This window comes from Bombina bombina, chromosome 1 (assembly GCF_027579735.1).
Source record: "Bombina bombina isolate aBomBom1 chromosome 1, aBomBom1.pri, whole genome shotgun sequence".
NCBI classification, from domain to species: Eukaryota; Metazoa; Chordata; class Amphibia; order Anura; family Bombinatoridae; genus Bombina; species Bombina bombina.
In genome coordinates this window covers 1322736154-1322759256 of record NC_069499.1, presented here as the reverse complement: position 1 = coordinate 1322759256, position 23103 = coordinate 1322736154, and the positions used below count along the sequence as shown (strand labels likewise).

Here is a 23103-nt window from a genome sequence, read left to right as displayed (position 1 = left end):
TGAACTACCAGATAGACTGTGTTCTGTATGTGGGGAAGCCAAGGTTCCTTCTCATTTAAATAGATGTGATTTATGTGACACAAAATTTAGAGAAAATGATGCCCAAGATGATTCCTCAAGTGAGGGGAGTAAGCATGGTACTGCATCATCCCCTCCTTCGTCTACACCAGTCTTGCCCACACAGGAGGCCCCTAGTACATCTAGTGCGCCAATACTCCTTACTATGCAACAATTAACGGCTGTAATGGATAATTCTATCAAAAACATTTTAGCCAAAATGCCCACTTATCAGCGAAAGCGCGACTGCTCTGTTTTAGAAAATACTGAAGAGCATGAGGACGCTGATGATATTGGTTCTGAAGTGCCCCTACACCAGTCTGAGGGGGCCAGGGAGGTTTTGTCTGAGGGAGAAATTTCAGATTCAGGGAAAATTTCTCAACAAGCTGAACCTGATGTGATTACATTTAAATTTAAATTGGAACATCTCTGCGCTCTGCTTAAGGAGGTGTTATCTACTCTGGATGATTGTGAGAATTTGGTCATTCCAGAGAAATTATGTAAAATGGACAAGTTCCTAGAGGTCCCGGGGCCCCCCGAAGCTTTTCCTATACCCAAGCGGGTGGCGGACATTGTAAATAAAGAATGGGAAAGGCCCGGTATACCTTTCGTCCCTCCCCCCATATTTAAGAAATTGTTTCCTATGGTCGACCCCAGAAAGGACTTATGGCAGACAGTCCCCAAGGTCGAGGGGGCGGTTTCTACTCTAAACAAACGCACCACTATACCCATAGAAGATAGTTGTGCTTTCAAAGATCCTATGGATAAAAAATTAGAGGGTTTGCTTAAAAAGATGTTTGTTCAGCAAGGTTACCTTCTACAACCAATTTCATGCATTGTTCCTGTCACTACAGCAGCGTGTTTCTGGTTCGATGAACTAGAAAAGGCGCTCAATAAAAATTCTTCTTATGAGGAGATTATGGACAGAATTCATGCTCTCAAATTGGCTAATTCTTTCACCCTAGACGCCACTTTGCAATTGGCTAGGTTAGCGGCGAAAAATTCTGGTTTTGCTATTGTGGCGCGCAGAGCGCTTTGGCTAAAATCTTGGTCAGCGGATGCGTCTTCCAAGAACAAATTGCTTAACATTCCTTTCAAGGGGAAAACGCTGTTTGGCCCTGACTTGAAAGAGATTATTTCTGATATCACTGGGGGCAAGGGCCACGCCCTTCCTCAGGGATAGGTCTTTCAAGGCCAAAAATAAACCTAATTTTCGTCCCTTTCGCAGAAACGGACCAGCCCCAAGTGCTACGTCCTCTAAGCAAGAGGGTAATACTTCTCAAGCCAAGCCAGCCTGGAGGCCAATGCAAGGCTGGAACAAAGGTAAGCAGGCCAAGAAACCTGCCACTGCTACCAAGACAGCATGAGATGTCGGCCCCCGATCCGGGACCGGATCTGGTGGGGGGCAGACTCTCTCTCTTCGCTCAGGCTTGGGCAAGAGATGTTCTGGATCCTTGGGCGCTAGAAATAGTCTCCCAAGGTTATCTTCTGGAATTCAAGGGGCTTCCCCCAAGGGGGAGGTTCCACAGGTCTCAATTGTCTTCAGACCACATAAAAAAACAGGCATTCTTACATTGTGTAGAAGACCTGTTAAAAATGGGAGTGATTCATCCTGTTCCATTAGGAGAACAAGGGATGGGGTTCTACTCCAATCTGTTTGTAGTTCCCAAAAAAGAGGGAACATTCAGACCAATCTTAGATCTCAAGATCCTAAACAAGTTTCTCAAGGTTCCATCGTTCAAAATGGAAACCATTCGAACAATTCTTCCTTCCATCCAGGAAGGTCAATTCATGACCACGGTGGATTTAAAGGATGCGTATCTACATATTCCTATCCACAAGGAACATCATCGGTTCCTAAGGTTTGCATTCCTGGACAAGCATTACCAGTTTGTGGCACTTCCGTTCGGATTAGCCACTGCTCCAAGAATTTTCACAAAGGTACTAGGGTCCCTTCTAGTGGTGCTAAGACCAAGGGGCATTGCAGTAGTACCTTACTTGGACGACATTCTGATTCAAGCGTCGTCCCTTCCACAAGCAAAGGCTCACACGGACATTGTCCTGGCCTTTCTCAGATCTCACGGGTGGAAAGTGAACGTAGAAAAAAGTTCTCTATCTCCGTCAACAAGGGTTCCCTTCTTGGGAACAATAATAGACTCCTCAGAAATGAGGATTTTTCTGACAGAGGCCAGAAAATCAAAACTTCTAAACTCTTGTCAAATACTTCATTCTGTTCCTCTTCCTTCCATAGCGCAGTGCATGGAAGTAATAGGTTTGATGGTAGCGGCAATGGACATAGTTCCTTTTGCGCGAATTCATCTCAGACCATTACAACTGTGCATGCTCAGTCAGTGGAATGGGGACTATACAGACTTGTCTCCGACGATACAAGTAGATCAGAGGACCAGAGATTCACTCGGTTGGTGGCTGTCCCTGGACAACCTGTCACAGGGGATGAGCTTCCGCAGAACAGAGTGGGTCATTGTCACGACCGATGCCAGTCTGGTGGGCTGGGGCGCGGTCTGGGGACCCCTGAAAGCGCAGGGTCTTTGGTCTCGGGAAGAATCTATTCTCCCGATAAATATTCTGGAACTGAGAGCGATATTCAATGCTCTCAAGGCTTGGCCTCAGCTAGCAAAGACCAAGTTCATACGGTTTCAATCAGACATGACGACTGTTGCGTACATGAACCATCAGGGGGGAACAAGGAGTTCCCTGGCGATGGAAGAAGTGACCAAAATCATTCAATGGGCGGAGACTCACTCCTGCCACTTGTCTGCAATCCACATTCCAGGAGTGGAAAACTGGGAAGCGGATTTTCTGAGTCGTCAGACATTTCATCCGGGGGAGTGGGAACTCCATCCGGAAATCTTTGCCCAAATCACTCAATTGTGGGGCATTCCAGACATGGATCTGATGGCCTCTCGTCAGAACTTCAAGGTTCCTTGCTACGGGTCCAGATCCAGGGATCCCAAGGCGACTCTAGTAGATGCACTAGTAGCACCTTGGACCTTCAAACTAGCTTATGTATTCCCGCCGTTTCCTCTCATCCCCAGGCTGGTAGCCAGGATCAATCAGGAGAGGGCATCGGTGATCTTGATAGCTCCTGCGTGGCCACGCAGGACTTGGTATGCAGACCTGGTGAATATGTCATCGGCTCCACCATGGAAGCTACCTTTGAGACGAGACCTTCTTGTTCAAGGTCCGTTCGAACATCCGAATCTGGTCTCACTCCAACTGACTGCTTGGAGATTGAACGCTTGATCTTATCAAAGCGAGGGTTCTCAGATTCTGTCATTGATACTCTTGTTCAGGCCAGAAAGCCTGTAACTAGAAAAATCTACCACAAAATATGGAAAAATATATATCTATTGGTGTGAATCTAAAGGATTCCCTTGGGACAAGATAAAAATTCCTAAGATTCTATCCTTTCTTCAAGAAGGTTTGGAGAAAGGATTATCTGCAAGTTCTTTGAAAGGACAGATTTCTGCCTTGTCTGTGTTACTTCACAAAAGGCTGGCAGCTGTGCCAGATGTTCAAGCTTTTGTTCAGGCTCTGGTTAGAATCAAGCCTGTTTACAAACCTTTGACTCCTCCTTGGAGTCTCAATTTAGTTCTTTCAGTTCTTCAGGGGGTTCCGTTTGAACCCTTACATTCCGTTGATATTAAGTTATTATCTTGGAAAGTTTTGTTTTTGGTTGCAATTTCTTCTGCTAGAAGAGTTTCAGAATTATCTGCTCTGCAGTGTTCTCCTCCTTATCTGGTGTTCCATGCAGATAAGGTGGTTCTGCGTACTAAACCTGGTTTTCTTCCGAAAGTTGTTTCTAACAAAAACATTAACCAGGAGATAGTCGTGCCTTCTTTGTGTCCGAATCCAGTTTCAAAGAAGGAACGTTTGTTGCACAATTTGGATGTAGTTCGTGCTCTAAAATTCTATTTAGATGCTACAAAGGATTTTAGACAAACATCTTCCTTGTTTGTTGTTTATTCTGGTAAAAGGAGAGGTCAAAAAGCAACTTCTACCTCTCTCTCTTTTTGGATTAAAAGCATCATCAGATTGGCTTACGAGACTGCCGGACGGCAGCCTCCTGAAAGAATCACAGCTCATTCCACTAGGGCTGTGGCTTCCACATGGGCCTTCAAGAACGAGGCTTCTGTTGATCAGATATGTAAGGCAGCGACTTGGTCTTCACTGCACACTTTTACTAAATTTTACAAATTTGATACTTTTGCTTCTTCTGAGGCTATTTTTGGGAGAAAGGTTTTGCAAGCCGTGGTGCCTTCCATCTAGGTGACCTGATTTGCTCCCTCCCTTCATCCGTGTCCTAAAGCTTTGGTATTGGTTCCCACAAGTAAGGATGACGCCGTGGACCGGACACACCTATGTTGGAGAAAACAGAATTTATGTTTACCTGATAAATTACTTTCTCCAACGGTGTGTCTGGTCCACGGCCCGCCCTGGTTTTTTAATCAGGTCTGATAATTTATTTTCTTTAACTACAGTCACCACGGTATCATATGGTTTCTCCTATGCAAATATTCCTCCTTTACGTCGGTCGAATGACTGGGGAAGGCGGAGCCTAGGAGGGATCATGTGACCAGCTTTGCTGGGCTCTTTGCCATTTCCTGTTGGGGAAGAGAATATCCCACAAGTAAGGATGACGCCGTGGACCGGACACACCGTTGGAGAAAGTAATTTATCAGGTAAACATAAATTCTGTTTTAATGGTGGCAGTGGTATATAGAGATTCAGAGTGCTTAATACTGTGGCATTTTTCTTGCAAGAAAGAGTATATTTTTCCTGAAAACAAACCGTTTTAGGTGTTAAGTCAATACATTATTTATATTGGTTGCCAATACATAGACACAGTATCGCTGGTTCACATAGTGAGTCAGAGCTTGTCATACGAATCAATCATTTTTGCAACAATAGATTTACAAGTCTGATGATAATAACCCTATTTTGATGTTAAATAATAATGGAGACACAATTGGTGCAAACCTTAAAATACACAGCTGTTAATGTCATTGGCTTTAAAGGCATACACCACACCTTATGACCATCAACGGTTTTGTTTAAAAACAACTGCGGATCCCTCATATGAGAGAGTTAAATTACTACAAGTTGCAACATTTGTAACTAAAAGCCAAACATTGTAACCATTATTTAGCATGAGATTGAGCTACCAGTATATTTATACGTTGTGTCCTTGGAATTATTTAAGACTGATATCCAAGCACACAAATATATACCTTTTTTTTTTTTTTGCTCATTTCCTACAATGATGTGGCGCTTTTTGTGAAGGCTAACAAACTAATTAGACATTTCACCCCTCTACTGTCTAAAATAATTTTGTTTACTTCCAAGGGTTAATCACCTGAATAGACATGTATATCGTATATATCTCTTGGGAGTAACAAACTAGAATTTACTCAGTGCATTCTGTATAATAATTTCATTATCTGAGTTTCAGCAAGTTTTAACAGTATTTGTGTGTGTGCATGATTACCAGTCCAGCTGGACTCTTCTTTTTTTCTCCAATAAAGTTAATTTGTATAAATGGGTATGTCTGATATTTGACAATATCTTGACCTTTTTCTGTTAATCTGAGAACATTTTAATACGTGGGTTTGAAGTATTTAACTGGCCCAGTAACCTGCAGTCTTTTCTTTGTTGCAACTTTGTCCTCTCTTCACACTTTTTCTAAATTGTTCTGAATTTTTCACATTTGATACCTTTTTACTTCGGCTGAAGCTGTTTTTTTTTTTGGGAGAAAGGTTTTTTTTTCAAGCAGTGGTATCTTCCGTTTAGGTTCCCTGTCTTGTCCCTCTCTTATCATCCGTGTACTCTAGCTTTGGTATTGTATCCCACAAGTAAGGATGAAATCCGTGGACTCATCGTGTCTTTAAAAAAGAAAATTTATGCTAACCTGATTGTCTTTCTTTTTAGACACGATGAGTCCACGGCCCGCCCTGTTCTATGAGACAGGTTATTAATTTTTGTAAACTTCCGTCACCTCTGCACCTTGGCTTTTCCTTTCTCTTCCTAACTTCGGTCGAATGACTGGAGTGGGAGGCAGGGGAGAAGCTATATATACAGCTCTGCTGTGGTGCTCTTTGCCGCCTCCTGCTTAGCAGGAGGCGTAATCCCACAAGGATGAAATCCGTGGACTCATTGTGTCTAAAAAGAAACAAATTTATCAGGTATGCATACATTTTCTTTCCCCCCCCCTCAAATCATTTTTATTTAAAGGGATAGTTAACTCAAAAAAAATTTTTTTTTGAAAACATCATTAAATATTATAAATATTTACAATAAGTACCTATTAAGTTTCCTGTCCTTTTCTTGGTATTTCTAATACAAATTCCATATTTCGCCAAACCCAGTTTTTCCTCATTATGCATACCCTATAAAGATGTTCTACCTAGGTAGAAACATGGTGGCCCACATGCACACTTATCATAGTTTCTAAGTAACGCATGCACATTTTGGTTCCCCTCAGTTTATTCTTCTATGGCACGTCATCAAAAAGCAGGGCGGACATCTGAATTGTGATGTAGACATTGGTGGGCGTGGTGCACTAGAGCGCTCTCAGCGCTGAAGATTCACTGCTGGCTGAAGGTGATTGTTCTAACTTCTATCAAAATAAGAAGTCTAATGTTTTGAAACTTAAATTATCACAGCCTCCACGCTAGCCCAGCTTCCCCCAGCCCCACCGTCAGCCGTCAAACACCACAGAGATTCACAGTGACATTTTTATTTCCTGGCTAATCTCAGTGTATTCATGTAAAATTGTCAAATGTTGTCCGCTACTCCCTGAGCCACAGCAATGACCGGGTTAATGGGGATCCTGACATCTGTGCTGCACAATGTTACTCCTGACCCCCCCCAGTGACAGGATGTGATCCCACTGACTCCTCGGACCCCAGTTACTGAAATCATGTGTGTTATTTAATAACAACCAGCTGCATGTGCAGTCACTTCCTGCAGTGCTCGAAATCACAAACATTTATACAATTACACTACATGCTCCATAGCACTGCACCTCCTTATAGCAGTATCTCCATATATACTAATTAGACATTGGTGGGCGTGGCGCACCAGAGTGCTCTCAGCGCTGAAGATTCACTGCTTGCTGAAGGTGATTGTTCTCACTTCTGTCAAAATAAGAAGTCCAATGTTTTGGAACATAAATTATCACAGCCTTCATACTAGTCCAGCTTCCCCCAGCCCCACCGTCAGCTGTCAAACACCACAGAGATTCACTGAGCTAGCCGGCTCCCCTCAGCATTACTCTCAACCATCAAACCCACAAAAGTGACTCCGGACTTCATATAGAAAAAACTTTATAACAAAATTTTTTTTTTTGGTTTCACACATAGATATACATCTATATAAAAATATATTTTTTCTTACTAGTGGATGAGAATATATATGTATTGTGAATAGCAGTTTAAACATCTACTTCAAGCGCTGATTATTTTTTTGTATATATATATTATCCACCTTGTCAGTAGTTATACTTTTTTAAATGGTTCTCGCATAAACTAAATGTGCCGTTTTGTTCCTGTCAGGCATACCGAAAGTTGGCCAAGGAATACCATCCAGACAAGAATCCAAACGCTGGCGATAAGGTAACTTCACTTGGAAACTGTTCAGAGCATATTTGCTTATTTTTAATAAAAAAAAGCAAAGCTTTAATCATGTATAAGTGAGCAGTTATGTTAGATTATCCTGTGATTTTTGTTGTTGTTGTCAAATCAGTGGATCCAGTGGTATTTTAAACGAGGAAGAAAATCCCCTTGGTTGGTAACATTGTAAATTAGTTAGGGTGAATGGCAGATATGGGGGGGTTGACCATCTAAATTGCTTCTAAACTTCCAGAAGAAAACTAAGCAAATTGAAAAATAAAATATTAAAAAAATGCAAAACAAAAGCTACATTTAAAGGGACACTGAACCCACATTTTGTTTCATGATTCAGAAAACAAGAATGTAAGTTTAGAAGCCGGCCCATTTTTGGTTCACAACCTGGGTTGTCCTTGCTGATTGGACAGCACCAATAAACAAGTGCAATCCAGTGTTCTGAACAAAAATTGGCTAGCCTCCTTAGTTTAGATGCCTTCCTTTTCAAATAAAGATAGCAAGAGAACGAAGAAAAATTGATCGGAGTAAATTAGAAAGTTGCTTAAAATTGCATACTCTATCTGAATCATGAAAAAAAAATTGTGGTTTAGTGTCCCTTTTAATATAAGGAATTATATGATGAGAGGACATGGTTTTTTACTTTTTTTTTTTTTTTTTTTTCTTTTGGCAAATTTTATAACTCCAGTATTTTGCCCCCTTCTGTAAATAAACTCTGGCAGTTGTTTTTCAATAACCACAAGAACTAAAAGAGCAGAATTCACAGGCCTAACACTACTATATTCTACACACTGGTCATGATTTGATCAGCCTAGTAGCTCATTTATCTAGGTGTGTAATTGGCTTCAGCAGAGGAAATATAAAACTTTTAAATGCAAACCTTGGTTAAAACATGTTGCCGCCCAATACTGGCAAATGTTTTTTATATTTATTTTTTTACTACTTTTAGTCTCCCATCAGACCAGTAAAGATCCTTAAAATTTCCTTTGTATATTTACAGCATATATTACATTTTCAACAACAAATTGGAACCTTCATTATGTATCAAAATTTGGTTTTATAATGGATAGAATGAGCTGTTGAAACAAAAGATTTGCATGCTGCTTGATGTTTGTTGTCACATTTAATTTGTCCATATGTCTCTATACAGTTCAAAGAAATAAGCTTTGCATATGAAGTTCTGTCCAATCCAGAGAAACGAGAGTTGTATGATAGATATGGGGAACAGGGCCTGCGGGAAGGCAGTGGTGGAGGTGGAATGGATGACATCTTTTCACATATATTTGGCGGTGGCCTTTTTGGTTTTATGGGTGGACAAAGTAGAAGCCGTAATGGAAGACGAAGAGGAGAAGACATGATGCATCCTTTGAAGTAAGTGACCGTCAATGCCTGCATTAAATTGACATGAAACCCAAGCTTTTTTTATTTCATGATTCAGATAAAACATACATTTTTATCAACTTTCCAATTTACTTCTATTGTTTGTGTTTGTTTTTGTTTTGCTTCATTCTATGTGTATCCCTTATTGATGGAGCAGCAATGCACTACTTGGAGCTAGCTTAACACATCAGTAAGCTACTGAAAAGTATATATGTGCAGCCACCAATCAGCAACTAGCTTCCAGCTCCTGAATCTACCTAGGTGTACTTTTCAACAAAGCATACTAAGATTACAAAGCAAATTAGATAATAGAAGTACATTGGAAAATTGTAAGTCTTGTCTGAGTTATGAAGGAAATGCATGCATTACGTTTGGAAGTCAAAATTTGTGAATGCCAGAGTATAAAAAATAAATCCTCATAAATAAATCATGCCACATAATATAGAGCAGATATGGCCATTTGGTAACCCTCTGCCTTCCTTTTTGTGGCCCCAAGAGCTAAAAATGTGGTTGTTGGGAAATATATTATGTGTTTTTCATAGCCATAAATTTATATACAGCTCTTAACGGTTCTAAAATATTGGTCTGTAGCCTCCATGTGTTTGGAAGTTGATTATCACTGACAGACAATAACACCCTTTCCTTCTTCTTTAATTGAGTAGTTCTATGTACCGTATTGGTCCTATTTTCTGCTCTCTTGGCTCTAAAGCCCCTTATAACCTCCCACCCTATAGAATTTGGTTATTTCACAATTCAGGGGGTTTGATAGATACACGCATTTGACAAATCTCTTATCTAAGTTTTTGATTATCCTACAAACGTCTTTCTAGACACACTTTTTTTTTTTTTTTTTTTTTTTCTGTTAACTAAATCCTGAATGAATTTGTTTTCTAGAACCACGAAAAATATTTTGTAAACACTTACTCCTATATAAATAAAATGTAGTATCTTATGCTTTTTTTTTCTTTTCTTTTCAGAGTATCTTTAGAAGATTTATATAATGGAAAGACAACCAAGCTCCAACTTAGCAAGAATGTTCTGTGTAGCTCTTGTAATGGGTAAGTTCAGATTTAGTAATTTGTCAAGATGATTTATACGGTTGAGTTTTCTCCAACCTAGGTGTGTCCGGTCCACGGCGTCATCCTTACTTGTGGGACATTCTCCTCCCCAACAGGAAATGGCAAAGAGCCCAGCAAAGCTGGTCACATGATCCCTCCTAGGCTCCGCCTTCCCCAGTCATTCTCTTTGCCGTTGTACAGGCAACATCTCCACGGAGATGGCTTAGAGTTTTTTGGTGTTTAACTGTAGTTTTTATTATTCAATCAAGAGTTTATTTTAAAATAGTGCTGGTATGTACTATTTACTCTGAAACAGAAAAGAGATGAAGATTTCTGTTTGTAAGAGGAAAATGATTTTAGCAACCGTTACTAAAATCGATGGCTGTTTCCACACAGGACTGTTGAGAGGAATTAACTTCAGTTGGGGGAAACAGTGAGCAGACTTTTGCTGCTTGAGGTATGACACATTTCTAACAAGACGATGTAATGCTGGAAGCTGTCATTTTCCCTATGGGATCCGGTAAGCCATTTTTATTACATAAGAAAAAAAGGGCTTCACAAGGGCTTTTAAGACTGTAGACATTTTCTGGGCTAAAACGATTGATATATAAGCATATTTTAATACTTCATAGCTTTGAGGAATTATTTTATTCTTGGGAATTAGCTAAAATAACCGGCAGGCACTGTATTGGACACCTTATTTGCTAGGGGCTTTCCCTAATCATAGGCAGAGCCTCATTTTCGCGCCTCTATTGCGCACTTGTTTTTGGGAAGCATGACATGCAGATGCATGTGTGAGGAGCTCTGATACATAGAAAAGACTTTCTGAAGGCGTCATTTGGTATCGTATTCCCCTTTGGGCTTGGTTGGGTCTCAGCAAAGCAGATACCAGGGACTGTAAAGGGGTTAAATATAAAAACGGCTCCGGTTCCGTTATTTTAAGAGTTAAAGCTTTCAAATTTGGTGTGCAATACTTTTAAGGCTTTAAGACACTGTGGTGAAATTTTGGTGAATTTTGAACAATTCCTTCATACTTTTTCACATTTGCAGTAATAAAGTGTGTTCAGTTTAAAATTTAAAGTGACAGTAACGGTTTTATTTTAAAACGTTTTTTGTACTTTGTTATCAAGTTTATGCCTGTTTAACATGTCTGAACTACTAGATAGACTGTGTTCTGTATGTGGGGAAGCCAAGGTTCCTTCTCATTTAAATAGATGTGATTTATGTGACACAAAATTTAGAGAAAATGATGCCCAAGATGATTCCTCAAGTGAGGGGAGTAAGCATGGTACTGCATCATCCCCTCCTTCGTCTACACCAGTCTTGCCCACACAGGAGGCCCCTAGTACATCTAGTGCGCCAATATTCCTTACTATGCAACAATTAACGGCTGTAATGGATAATTCTATCAAAAACATTTTAGCCAAAATGCCCACTTATCAGCGAAAGCGCGACTGCTCTGTTTTAGAAAATACTGAAGAGCATGAGGACGCTGATGATATTGGTTCTGAAATGCCCCTACACCAGTCTGAGGGGGCCAGGGAGGTTTTGTCTGAGGGAGAAATTTCAGATTCAGGGAAAATTTCTCAACAAGCTGAACCTGATGTAATTACATTCAAATTTAAATTGGAACATCTCCGCGCCCTGCTTAAGGAGGTGTTATCTACTCTGGATGATTGTGAGAATTTGGTAATTCCAGAGAAATTATGTAAAATGGACAAGTTCCTAGAGGTCCCGGGGCCCCCCGAAGCTTTTCCTATACCCAAGCGGGTGGCGGACATTGTAAACAAAGAATGGGAAAGGCCCGGCATACCTTTCGTCCCTCCCCCTATATTTAAGAAATTGTTTCCTATGGTCGACCCCAGAAAGGACTTATGGCAGACAGTCCCCAAGGTCGAGGGGGCGGTTTCTACTCTAAACAAACGCACCACTATACCCATAGAAGATAGTTGTGCTTTCAAAGATCCTATGGATAAAAAATTAGAGGGTTTGCTTAAAAAGATGTTTGTTCAGCAAGGTTACCTTCTACAACCAATTTCATGCATTGTTCCTGTCACTACAGCAGCGTGTTTCTGGTTCGATGAACTAGAAAAGGCGCTCAATAAAGATTCTTCTTATGAGGAGATTTTGGACAGAATTCATGCTCTCAAATTGGCTAACTCTTTCACCCTAGACGCCACTTTGCAATTGGCTAGATTAGCGGCGAAAAATTCTGGGTTTGCTATTGTGGAGCGCAGAGCGCTTTGGCTAAAATCTTGGTCAGCGGATGCGTCTTCCAAGAACAAATTGCTTAACATTCCTTTCAAGGGGAAAACGCTGTTTGGCCCTGACTTGAAAGATTATTTCTGATATCACTGGGGGTAAGGGCCACGCCCTTCCTCAGGATAGGTCTTTCAAGGCCAAAAATAAACCTAATTTTCGTCCCTTTCGCAGAAACGGACCAGCCCCAAGTGCTACGTCCTCTAAGCAAGAGGGTAATACTTCTCAAGCCAAGCCAGCCTGGAGGCCAATGCAAGGCTGGAACAAAGGTAAGCAGGCCAAGAAACTTGCCACTGCTACCAAGACAGCATGAGATGTTGGCCCCCGATCCGGGACCGGATCTGGTGGGGGGCAGACTCTCTCTCTTCGCTCAGGCTTGGGCAAGAGATGTTCTGGATCCTTGGGCGCTAGAAATAGTCTCCCAAGGTTATCTTCTGGAATTCAAGGGGCTTCCCCCAAGGGGGAGGTTCCACAGGTCTCAATTGTCTTCAGACCACATAAAAAAACAGGCATTCTTACATTGTGTAGAAGACCTGTTAAAAATGGGAGTGATTCATCCTGTTCCATTAGGAGAACAAGGGATGGGGTTCTACTCCAATCTGTTTGTAGTTCCCAAAAAAGAGGGAACATTCAGACCAATCTTAGATCTCAAGATCCTAAACAAGTTTCTCAAGGTTCCATCGTTCAAAATGGAAACCATTCGAACAATTCTTCCTTCCATCCAGGAAGGTCAATTCATGACCACGGTGGATTTAAAGGATGCGTATCTACATATTCCTATCCACAAGGAACATCATCGGTTCCTAAGGTTCGCATTTCTGGACAAGCATTACCAGTTTGTGGCACTTCCGTTCGGATTAGCCACTGCTCCAAGAATTTTCACAAAGGTACTAGGGTCCCTTCTAGCGGTGCTAAGACCAAGGGGCATTGCAGTAGTACCTTACTTGGACGACATTCTGATTCAAGCGTCGTCCCTTCCACAAGCAAAGGCTCACACGGACATTGTCCTGGCCTTTCTCAGATCTCACGGGTGGAAAGTGAACGTAGAAAAAAGTTCTCTATCTCAGTCAACAAGGGTTCCCTTCTTGGGAACAATAATAGACTCCTTAGAAATGAGGATTTTTCTGACAGAGGCCAGAAAATCAAAACTTCTAAGCTCTTGTCAAGTACTTCATTCTGTTCCTCTTCCTTCCATAGCGCAGTGCATGGAAGTAATAGGTTTGATGGTAGCAGCAATGGACATAGTTCCTTTTGCGCGAATTCATCTAAGACCATTACAACTGTGCATGCTCAGTCAGTGGAATGGGGATTATACAGACTTGTCTCCGACGATACAAGTAGATCAGAGGACCAGAGATTCACTCCGTTGGTGGCTGTCCCTGGACAACCTGTCACAGGGGATGAGCTTCCGCAGACCAGAGTGGGTCATTGTCACGACCGACGCCAGTCTGGTGGGCTGGGGCGCGGTCTGGGGACCCCTGAAAGCTCAGGGTCTTTGGTTTCGGGAAGAATCTCTTCTCCCGATAAATATTCTGGAACTGAGAGCGATATTCAATACTCTCAAGGCTTGGCCTCAACTAGCAAAGGCCAAATTCATACGGTTTCAATCAGACAACATGACGACTGTTGCGTACATGAACCATCAGGGGGGAACAAGGAGTTCCCTGGCGATGGAAGAAGTGACCAAAATCATTCAATGGGCGGAGACTCACTCCTGCCACTTGTCTGCAATCCACATCCCAGGAGTGGAAAATTGGGAAGCGGATTTTCTGAGTCGTCAGACATTTCATCCGGGGGAGTGGGAACTCCATCCGGAAATCTTTGCCCAAATCACTCAGTTGTGGGGCATTCCAGACATGGATCTGATGGCCTCTCGTCAGAACTTCAAGGTTCCTTGCTACGGGTCCAGATCCAGGGATCCCAAGGCGACTCTAGTAGATGCACTAGTAGCACCTTGGACCTTCAAACTAGCTTATGTATTCCCGCCGTTTCCTCTCATCCCCAGGCTGGTAGCCAGGATCAATCAGGAGAGGGCATCGGTGATCTTGATAGCTCCTGCGTGGCCACGCAGGACTTGGTATGCAGACCTGGTGAATATGTCATCGGCTCCACCATGGAAGCTACCTTTGAGACGGGACCTTCTTGTTCAAGGTCCGTTTGAACATCCGAATCTGGTCTCACTCCAACTGACTGCTTGGAGATTGAACGCTTGATCTTATCAAAGCGAGGGTTCTCAGATTCTGTCATTGATACTCTTGTTCAGGCCAGAAAGCCTGTGACTAGAAAAATCTACCACAAAATATGGAAAAAATATATCTGTTGGTGTGAATCTAAAGGATTCCCTTGGGACAAGATAAAAATTCCTAAGATTCTATCCTTTCTTCAAGAAGGTTTGGAGAAAGGATTATCTGCAAGTTCTTTGAAGGGACAGATTTCTGCCTTGTCTGTGTTACTTCACAAAAAGCTGGCAGCTGTGCCAGATGTTCAAGCCTTTGTTCAGGCTCTGGTTAGAATCAAGCCTGTTTACAAACCTTTGACTCCTCCTTGGAGTCTCAATTTAGTTCTTTCAGTTCTTCAGGGGGTTCCGTTTGAACCCTTACATTCCGTTGATATTAAGTTATTATCTTGGAAAGTTTAGTTTTTGATTGCAATTTCTTCTGCTAGAAGAGTTTCAGAATTATCTGCTCTGCAGTGTTCTCCTCCTTATCTGGTGTTCCATGCAGATAAGGTGGTTTTGCGTACTAAACCTGGTTTTCTTCCGAAAGTTGTTTCTAACAAAAACATTAACCAGGAGATAGTCGTGCCTTCTTTGTGTCCGAATCCAGTTTCAAAGAAGGAACGTTTGTTGCACAATTTGGACGTAGTTCGTGCTCTAAAATTCTATTTAGATGCTACAAAGGATTTTAGACAAACATCTTCCTTGTTTGTTGTTTATTCTGGTAAAAGGAGAGGTCAAAAAGCAACTTCTACCTCTCTCTCTTTTTGGCTTAAAAGCATCATCAGATTGGCTTACGAGACTGCCGGACGGCAGCCTCCTGAAAGAATCACAGCTCATTCCACTAGGGCTGTGGCTTCCACATGGGCCTTCAAGAACGAGGCTTCTGTGGATCAGATATGTAAGGCAGCGACTTGGTCTTCACTGCACACTTTTACTAAATTTTACAAATTTAATACTTTTGCTTCTTCTGAGGCTATTTTTGGGAGAAAGGTTTTGCAAGCCGTGGTGCCTTCCATCTAGGTGACCTGATTTGCTCCCTCCCTTCATCCGTGTCCTAAAGTTTTGGTATTGGTTCCCACAAGTAAGGATGACGCCGTGGACCGGACACACCTATGTTGGAGAAAACAGAATTTATGTTTACCTGATAAATTGCTTTCTCCAACGGTGTGTCCGGTCCACGGCCCGCCCTGGTTTTTTTAATCAGGTCTGATAATTTATTTTCTTTAACTACAGTCACCACGGTATCATATGATTTCTCCTATGCAAATATTCCTCCTTTACGTCGGTCGAATGACTGGGGAAGGTGGAGCCTAGGAGGGATCATGTGACCAGCTTTGCTGGGCTCTTTGCCATTTCCTGTTGGGGAGGAGAATGTCCCACAAGTAAGGATGACGCCGTGGACCGGACACACCGTTGGAGAAAGCAATTTATCAGGTAAACATAAATTCTGTTTTCTCCAACATAGGTGTGTCCGGTCCACGGCGTCATCCTTACTTGTGGGATATTCTCTTCCCCAACAGGAAATGGCAAAGAGCCCAGCAAAGCTGGTCATATGATCCCTCCTAGGCTCCGCCTACCCCAGTCATTCTCTTTGCCGTTGCACAGGCAACATCTCCACGGAGATGGCTAAGAGTTTTTTGGTGTTTAAATGTAGTTTTTATTCTTCAATCAAGTGTTTGTTATTTTAAAATAGTGCTGGTATGTACTATTTACTCTGAAACAGAAAAGAGAAGAAGATTTCTGTTTGTAAGAGGAAGATGATTTTAGCAAACGTTACTAAAATCGATTACTGTTTCCACACAGGACTGTTGAGATGAAGTAACTTCAGTTGGGGGAAGCAGTTGGCAGACTTTTCTGCCTGAGGTATGACTGGCCACATTTCTAACAAGACCTTGTAATGCTGGAAGGCTGTCATTTTCCCTATGGGGACCGGTAAGCCATTTTCTTAGATTAAGTAAAAGAATAAAGGGCTTTATAAGAGCTTAAAAAACTGGTAGACATTTTTCTGGGCTAAAACGATTACTTTGCTAAGCATATTTGGCAGATTATAACTCTTTATAGTTATTATAATCTTGGGGATTGTTGTTAAAAAACGGCAGGCACTGTATGAACACCTTTTTCAGATGGGGGCCTTCTCTAGTCATAGGCAGAGCCTCATTTTCGCGCCACTAATGCACAGTTGTTTTTGGAAAGCAAGGCATGCAGATGCATGTGTGAGGAGCTAAGAACCACTGAAAAAGCTTATAGAAGGCGTCATTTGGTATCGTATTCCCCTCTGGGCTTGGTTGGGTCTCAGCAAAGCAGATACCTGGGACTGTATAGGGGTTAAATGTAAAAACGGCTCTGGTTCCGTTATTTTAAGGGTTAAAGCTTTCAAACTTGGTGTGCAATACTTTTAAGGCTTTAAGACACTGTGGTGAAATTTTGGTGAATTTTGAACAATTGCTTCATGCTTTTTCGCATATTCAGTAATAAAGTGTGTTCTGTTTAAAATTTAAAGTGACAGTAACGGTTTTATTTTAAAACGTTTTTTGTGCTTTGTTGACAAGTTTAAGCCTGTTTAACATGTCTGAACCATCAGATAAGCGATGTTCTATATGTATGAAAGCCAATGTGTCTCCCCATTTAAATATATGTGATAATTGTGACATAGTGTCCAAACAAAGTAGGGACAATGATGCCACAGATAATAATAGTGCCCAAGATGATTCTTCAGATGAGGGGAGTAAGCATGGTACTGCATCATCCCCTTCTGTGTCTACACCAGTTTTGCCCACACAAGAGGCCCCTAGTACATCTAGTGGGCCAATACTTATTACCATGCAACAATTAACGGCTGTTATAGATAATTCTATTGCAAATATTTTATCTAAAATGCCTACTTATCAGAGAAAGCGCGATTGCTCTGTTTTAAACACTCAAGAGCAAGAGGACGCTGATGATAACGTTTCTGACATACCCTCACACCAATCTGAAGGGGCCAGGAGGGAGGTTTTGTCTGAGGGAGAAATTTCAGATTCAGGAAAAATTTCTCAACAAGCTGAACCTGATGTTGTAACATTTAAATTTAAATTAGAACATCTCCGCGCACTGCTTAAGGAGCTATTATCTACTCTGGATGATTGTGACAATTTGGTCATTCCAGAGAAATTATGTAAGATGGACAAGTTCCTAGAGGTTCCGGTGCCCCCTGATGTTTTTCCTATACCCAAGCGGGTGGCGGACATAGTACATAAGGAATGGGAAAGGCCCGGCATACCTTTTGTTCCTCCCCCTATATTTAAGAAATTATTTCCTATAGTCGACCCCAGAAAGGACTTATGGCAGAAAGTCCCTAAGGTCGAGGGGGCGGTCTCTACTCTAAACAAACGCACTACTATTCCCATAGAAAATAGTTGTGCTTTCAAAGATCCTATGGATAAAAAAATAGAGGGTTTGCTTAAAAAGATGTTTGTTCAGCAAGGTTACCTTCTACAACCGATTTCATGCATTGTTCCTGTCACTACGGCAGCGTGTTCCTGGTTCGAAGAACTAGAAAAGTCGCTCAATAAAGAATCTTCGTATGAGGAGGTTATGGACAGAGTTCAAGCACTTAAATTGGCTAACTCTTTTATTCTAGATGCCGCTTTGCAATTAGCTAGATTAGCGGCGAAAAATTCAGGGTTTGCTATCGTGGCGCGCAGAGAGCTTTGGCTAAAGTCTTGGTCAGCGGATGTGTCTTCCAAGACAAAATTGCTTAACATCCCTTTCAAGGGAAAAACACTGTTTGGTCCTGATTTGAAAGAGATTATTTCAGACATCACCGGGGGAAAGGGCCACGCCCTTCCTCAGGATAGGTCTTTTAAGCCTAGAAATAAGCCTAATTTTCGTCCCTTTCGCAGAAACGGACCAGCCTGTACTTCTACATCCTCTAAGCAAGAGGGTAATACTTCTCAACCCAAACCAGCCTGGAGACCGATGCAAGGCTGGAACAAGGGTAAGCAGGCCAAGAAGCCTGCCACTGCTACCAAAACAGCATGAAGGGATGGCCCCCGATCCGGGTCCGGATCTGGTGGGGGGCAGACTTTCTCTCTTTGCTCAGGCCTGGGCAAGAGATGTTCAGGATCCTTGGGCACTAGAAATAGTTTCTCAAGGTTATCTCCTGGAATTCAAGGAACTACCCCCAAGGGGAAGGTTCCACAGGTCTCAATTATCTTCAAACCAAATAAAAAGACAGGCATTCTTACATTGTGTAGAAGACCTGTTAAAGATGGGAGTAATTCATCCAGTTCCAATAGGAGAACAAGGGATGGGGTTTTACTCCAACCTGTTCATAGTTCCCAAAAAAGAGGGAACATTCAGACCAATTTTAGATCTCAAGATCCTAAACAAATTTCTCAGGGTTCCATCGTTCAAAATGGAAACCATTCGAACGATCCTTCCTACCATCCAGGAAGATCAATTTATGACCACGGTGGATTTAAAGGATGCGTACCTACATATTCCTATCCACAAGGAACATCATCAGTTCCTAAGGTTCGCTTTTCTGGACAAGCATTACCAGTTTGTGGCACTTCCATTCGGATTAGCCACTGCTCCGAGAATTTTCACAAAGGTACTAGGGTCCCTTCTAGCGTTTCTAAGAACAAGGGGCATTGCAGTAGTACCGTACTTGGACGACATCCTGATTCAAGCGTCGTCTCTGTCAAAAGCAAAGGCTCATACGGACATCGTCCTAGCCTTTCTCAGATCTCACTGATGGAAAGTGAACATAGAAAAAAGTTCTCTTTCCCCGTCAACAAGAGTTCCCTTCTTGGGAACAATAATAGACTCCTTAGAAATGAAGATTTTTCTGACAGAGGTCAGAAAATCAAAACTTCTAAGTTCTTGTCAAGTACTTCATTCTGTTCTTCGTCCTTCCATAGCGCAGTGCATGGAAGTAATAGGATTGATGGTTGCAGCAATGGACATAGTTCCTTTTGCAAGAATTCATCTAAGACCATTACAACTGTGCATGCTCAGACAGTGGAATGGGGATTATACAGACTTGTCTCCGACGATTCAAGTAGATCAAAGGACCAGAGATTCACTCCGTTGGTGGCTGATCCTGGACAACCTGTCACAGGGAATGAGCTTCCGCAGACCAGAGTGGGTCATTGTCACGACCGACGCCAGTCTGGTGGGCTGGGGCGCGGTCTGGGAACCCCTGAAAGCTCAGGGTCTATGGTCTTGGGAAGAATCTCTTCTCCCGATAAACATTCTGGAACTGAGAGCGATATTCAATGCTCTCAAAGCTTGGCCTCATCTAGCAAAGGCCAAATTCATAAGGTTTCAATCAGACAACATGACGACAGTTGCATATATCAACCATCAGGGGGGAACAAGGAGTTCCCTGGCGATGGAGGAAGTGACCAAGATAATTCAATGGGCGGAGGATCACTCCTGCCACTTGTCTGCAATCCACATCCCAGGAGTGGAAAATTGGGAAGCGGATTTTCTGAGTCGTCAGACATTCCATCCGGGGGAGTGGGAACTCCATCCGGAAATCTTTGCCCAAATAACTCGAGTATGGGGCATTCCAGACATGGATCTGATGGCCTCTCGTCAGAACTTCAAGGTTCCTTGTTACGGGTCCAGATCCAGGGATCCCAAGGTGACTCTAGTAGATGCACTAGTAGCACCTTGGACCTTCAACCTAGCTTATGTATTCCCACCGTTTCCTCTCATTCCCAGGCTGGTAGCCAGGATCAATCAGGAGAGGGCTTCGGTGATCTTGATAGCTCCTGCGTGGCCACGCAGGACTTGGTATGCAGACCTGGTGAATATGTCATCGGCTCCACCATGGAAGCTACCTTTGAGACAGGACCTTCTTGTTCAAGGTCCATTTGAACATCCGAATCTGGTTTCCCTCCAACTGACTGCTTGGAGATTGAACGCTTGATTTTATCAAAGCGTGGGTTTTCAGATTCTGTAATAGATACTCTGATTCAGGCTAGAAAGCCTGTAACTAGAAAAATTTACCATAAGATATGGAAAAAATATATCTGTTGGTGTGAATCTAAAGGATTCCCCTGGAACAAAATAAAAATTCCTAAGATTCTATCCTTTCTACAAGAAGGTTTGGAGAAAGGATTATCTGCAAGTTCTCTGAAGGGACAGATCTCTGCGTTATCTGTTTTACTTCACAAAAGGCTGGCAGCTGTGCCAGACGTTCAAGCGTTTGTTCAGGCTCTGGTTAGAATCAAGCCTTTTTACAGACCTTTGACTCCTCCCTGGAGTCTTAATCTAGTTCTTTCAGTTCTTCAAGGGGTTCCGTTTGAACCCTTACATTCCGTAGATATTAAGTTATTATCTTGGTAAGTTTTGTTTTTGGTTGCAATTTCTTCTGCTAGAAGAGTTTCTGAGTTATCTGCTCTGCAGTGTTCTCCGCCCTATCTGGTGTTCCATGCAGATAAGGTGGTTTTGCGTACTAAGCCTGGTTTTCTTCCGAAAGTTGTTTCCAACAAGAATATTAACCAGGAGATAGTTGTACCTTCTTTGTGTCCGAATCCAGTTTCAAAGAAGGAACGTTTGTTACACAATTTGGACGTGGTCCGTGCTCTAAAATTCTATTTAGAGGCCACTAAAGATTTCAGACAAACATCTTCTTTGTTTGTTGTTTATTCGGGTAAAAGGAGAGGTCAAAAGGCAACTTCTACCTCTTTCTTTTTGGCTTAAAAGCATTATCCGATTGGCTTATGAGACTGCCGGACGGCAGCCTCCTGTAAGAATCACAGCTCATTCCACTAGGGCTGTGGCTTCCACATGGGCCTTCAAGAACGAGGCTTCTGTTGACCAGATATGTAAGGCAGCGACTTGGTCTTCACTGCACACTTTTGCCAAATTTTACAAATTTGATACTTTTGCTTCTTCAGAGGCTATTTTTGGGAGACAGGTTTTGCAAGCCGTGGTGCCTTCCATTTAGGTGACCTGATTTGCTCCCTCCCTTCATCCGTGTCCTAAAGCTTTGGTATTGGTTCCCACAAGTAAGGATGACGCTGTGGACCGGACACACCTATGTTGGAGAAAACAGAATTTATGCTTACCTGATAAATTACTTTCTCCAACGGTGTGTCCGGTCCACGGCCCGCCCTGGTTTTTTTAATCAGGTCTGATGAATTATTTTCTCTAACTACAGTCACCACGGTATCATATGGTTTCTCCTATGCATATTTTCTCCTGTACGTCGGTCGAATGACTGGGGTAGGCGGAGCCTAGGAGGGATCATATGACCAGCTTTGCTGGGCTCTTTGCCATTTCCTGTTGGGGAAGAGAATATCCCACAAGTAAGGATGACGCCGTGGACCGGACACACCGTTGGAGAAAGTAATTTATCAGGTAAGCATAAATTCTGTTTTTTTTTTGTTTTTTTTTTGGAGGGGGGGACATGCACTTAAAATGCGTGAAGCTTGTACTCCCTGTAGAGTCCATGAACCATCGCATGTATGTTCAATGTCCAGTCAACTAAAAGGAAGCAGAACACCCAACTTAACATATGTTTTAAGCCCCACACTTTCCCATGATTCCTCAGTCCAGCAAGGAGTGGTGATGAAGCTTGAAGTGTTGATCTTCACGTCGATTTGTAACCCATTTCTTTTTTTAAGAGACGATGAATCCACGGATCATCTTAATTACTAATGGGATATTCACCTCCTGGTCAGCAGGAGGAGGCAAAGAGCACCACAGCAGAGCTGTTAAATAGCTCCTCCCTTCCCTCCCACTCCAGGCATTCTCTTTGCCTACGTTAGTGATAGGAAGAGGTAAAGTGAGGTGTTAGTAAATAGATTCTTCAATCAAGAGTTTATTATTTTTAAAGTAGTGCCAGAGAGTGCTGCTTTGTTTTAGGGTGTAGCCGTAGTCTATATCAGTCTCTACAGTAGAGCTTTTGGTGGCTTTAGAGCAATGGGAACTGGTGGGACATAATTCTCACTGCGCCTCCCATACTGATGCTGCCCTGACTAAGAAAACCTGAAGGAATTTTATTCAGGACTTTAATTTTTTTTCCAGGTCCATGGGAGGGAGAGGACCTCTTACACCTGGGCACTGCCTTGCTGCCAGGCAGACAATGAGGTAAGTGCTAACTTGTATCTTCTGGGGTACGTACACAGAGATTTTGGCACTTTAATATATACTAATAATGAACACAGGATGACATTATCCCTAGGAAGGGTTAAGTCATGGGCAGTTTCTGCAGGCACTGGGGACGTGGAGAAGTGGCTCTTATGTTTTTGTGTTGGGTGCAACATGATGGCAACTCTCAATGACTTTATTTTAATTTAGCAGCCGGGAGGTTTGTTTTTGCTACAGCTAGTCTCATATTGTGTTCCCCTTAAGAGGTTTACCCTCTGTGCCTCATATTGTAGTTTTGAGTTGTTCAATACTTGTTATAAGCAGGCACTTATATGTGACTAGAGACTATGGGGCCATTACTTTTTATCTGTGATTTTTAAAGTATATTCCTTGTTACTTT

General features: G+C 42.3%; 1 protein-coding gene across 1 annotated transcript in view; it reads left to right on the top strand.

Annotated features, from left to right (window-relative positions):
• DNAJA2 (DnaJ heat shock protein family (Hsp40) member A2) overlaps nucleotides 1-23103 on the top strand; it is a 166567-nt gene that overhangs the window by 66615 nt on the left and 76849 nt on the right. The window contains exons 2-4 of the mRNA XM_053701942.1: nucleotides 7632-7691; nucleotides 8851-9071; nucleotides 10058-10138. Coding sequence (XP_053557917.1) covers nucleotides 7632-7691; nucleotides 8851-9071; nucleotides 10058-10138 — 362 coding nt within the window. The remainder of the gene's footprint in view (nucleotides 1-7631; nucleotides 7692-8850; nucleotides 9072-10057; nucleotides 10139-23103) is intronic.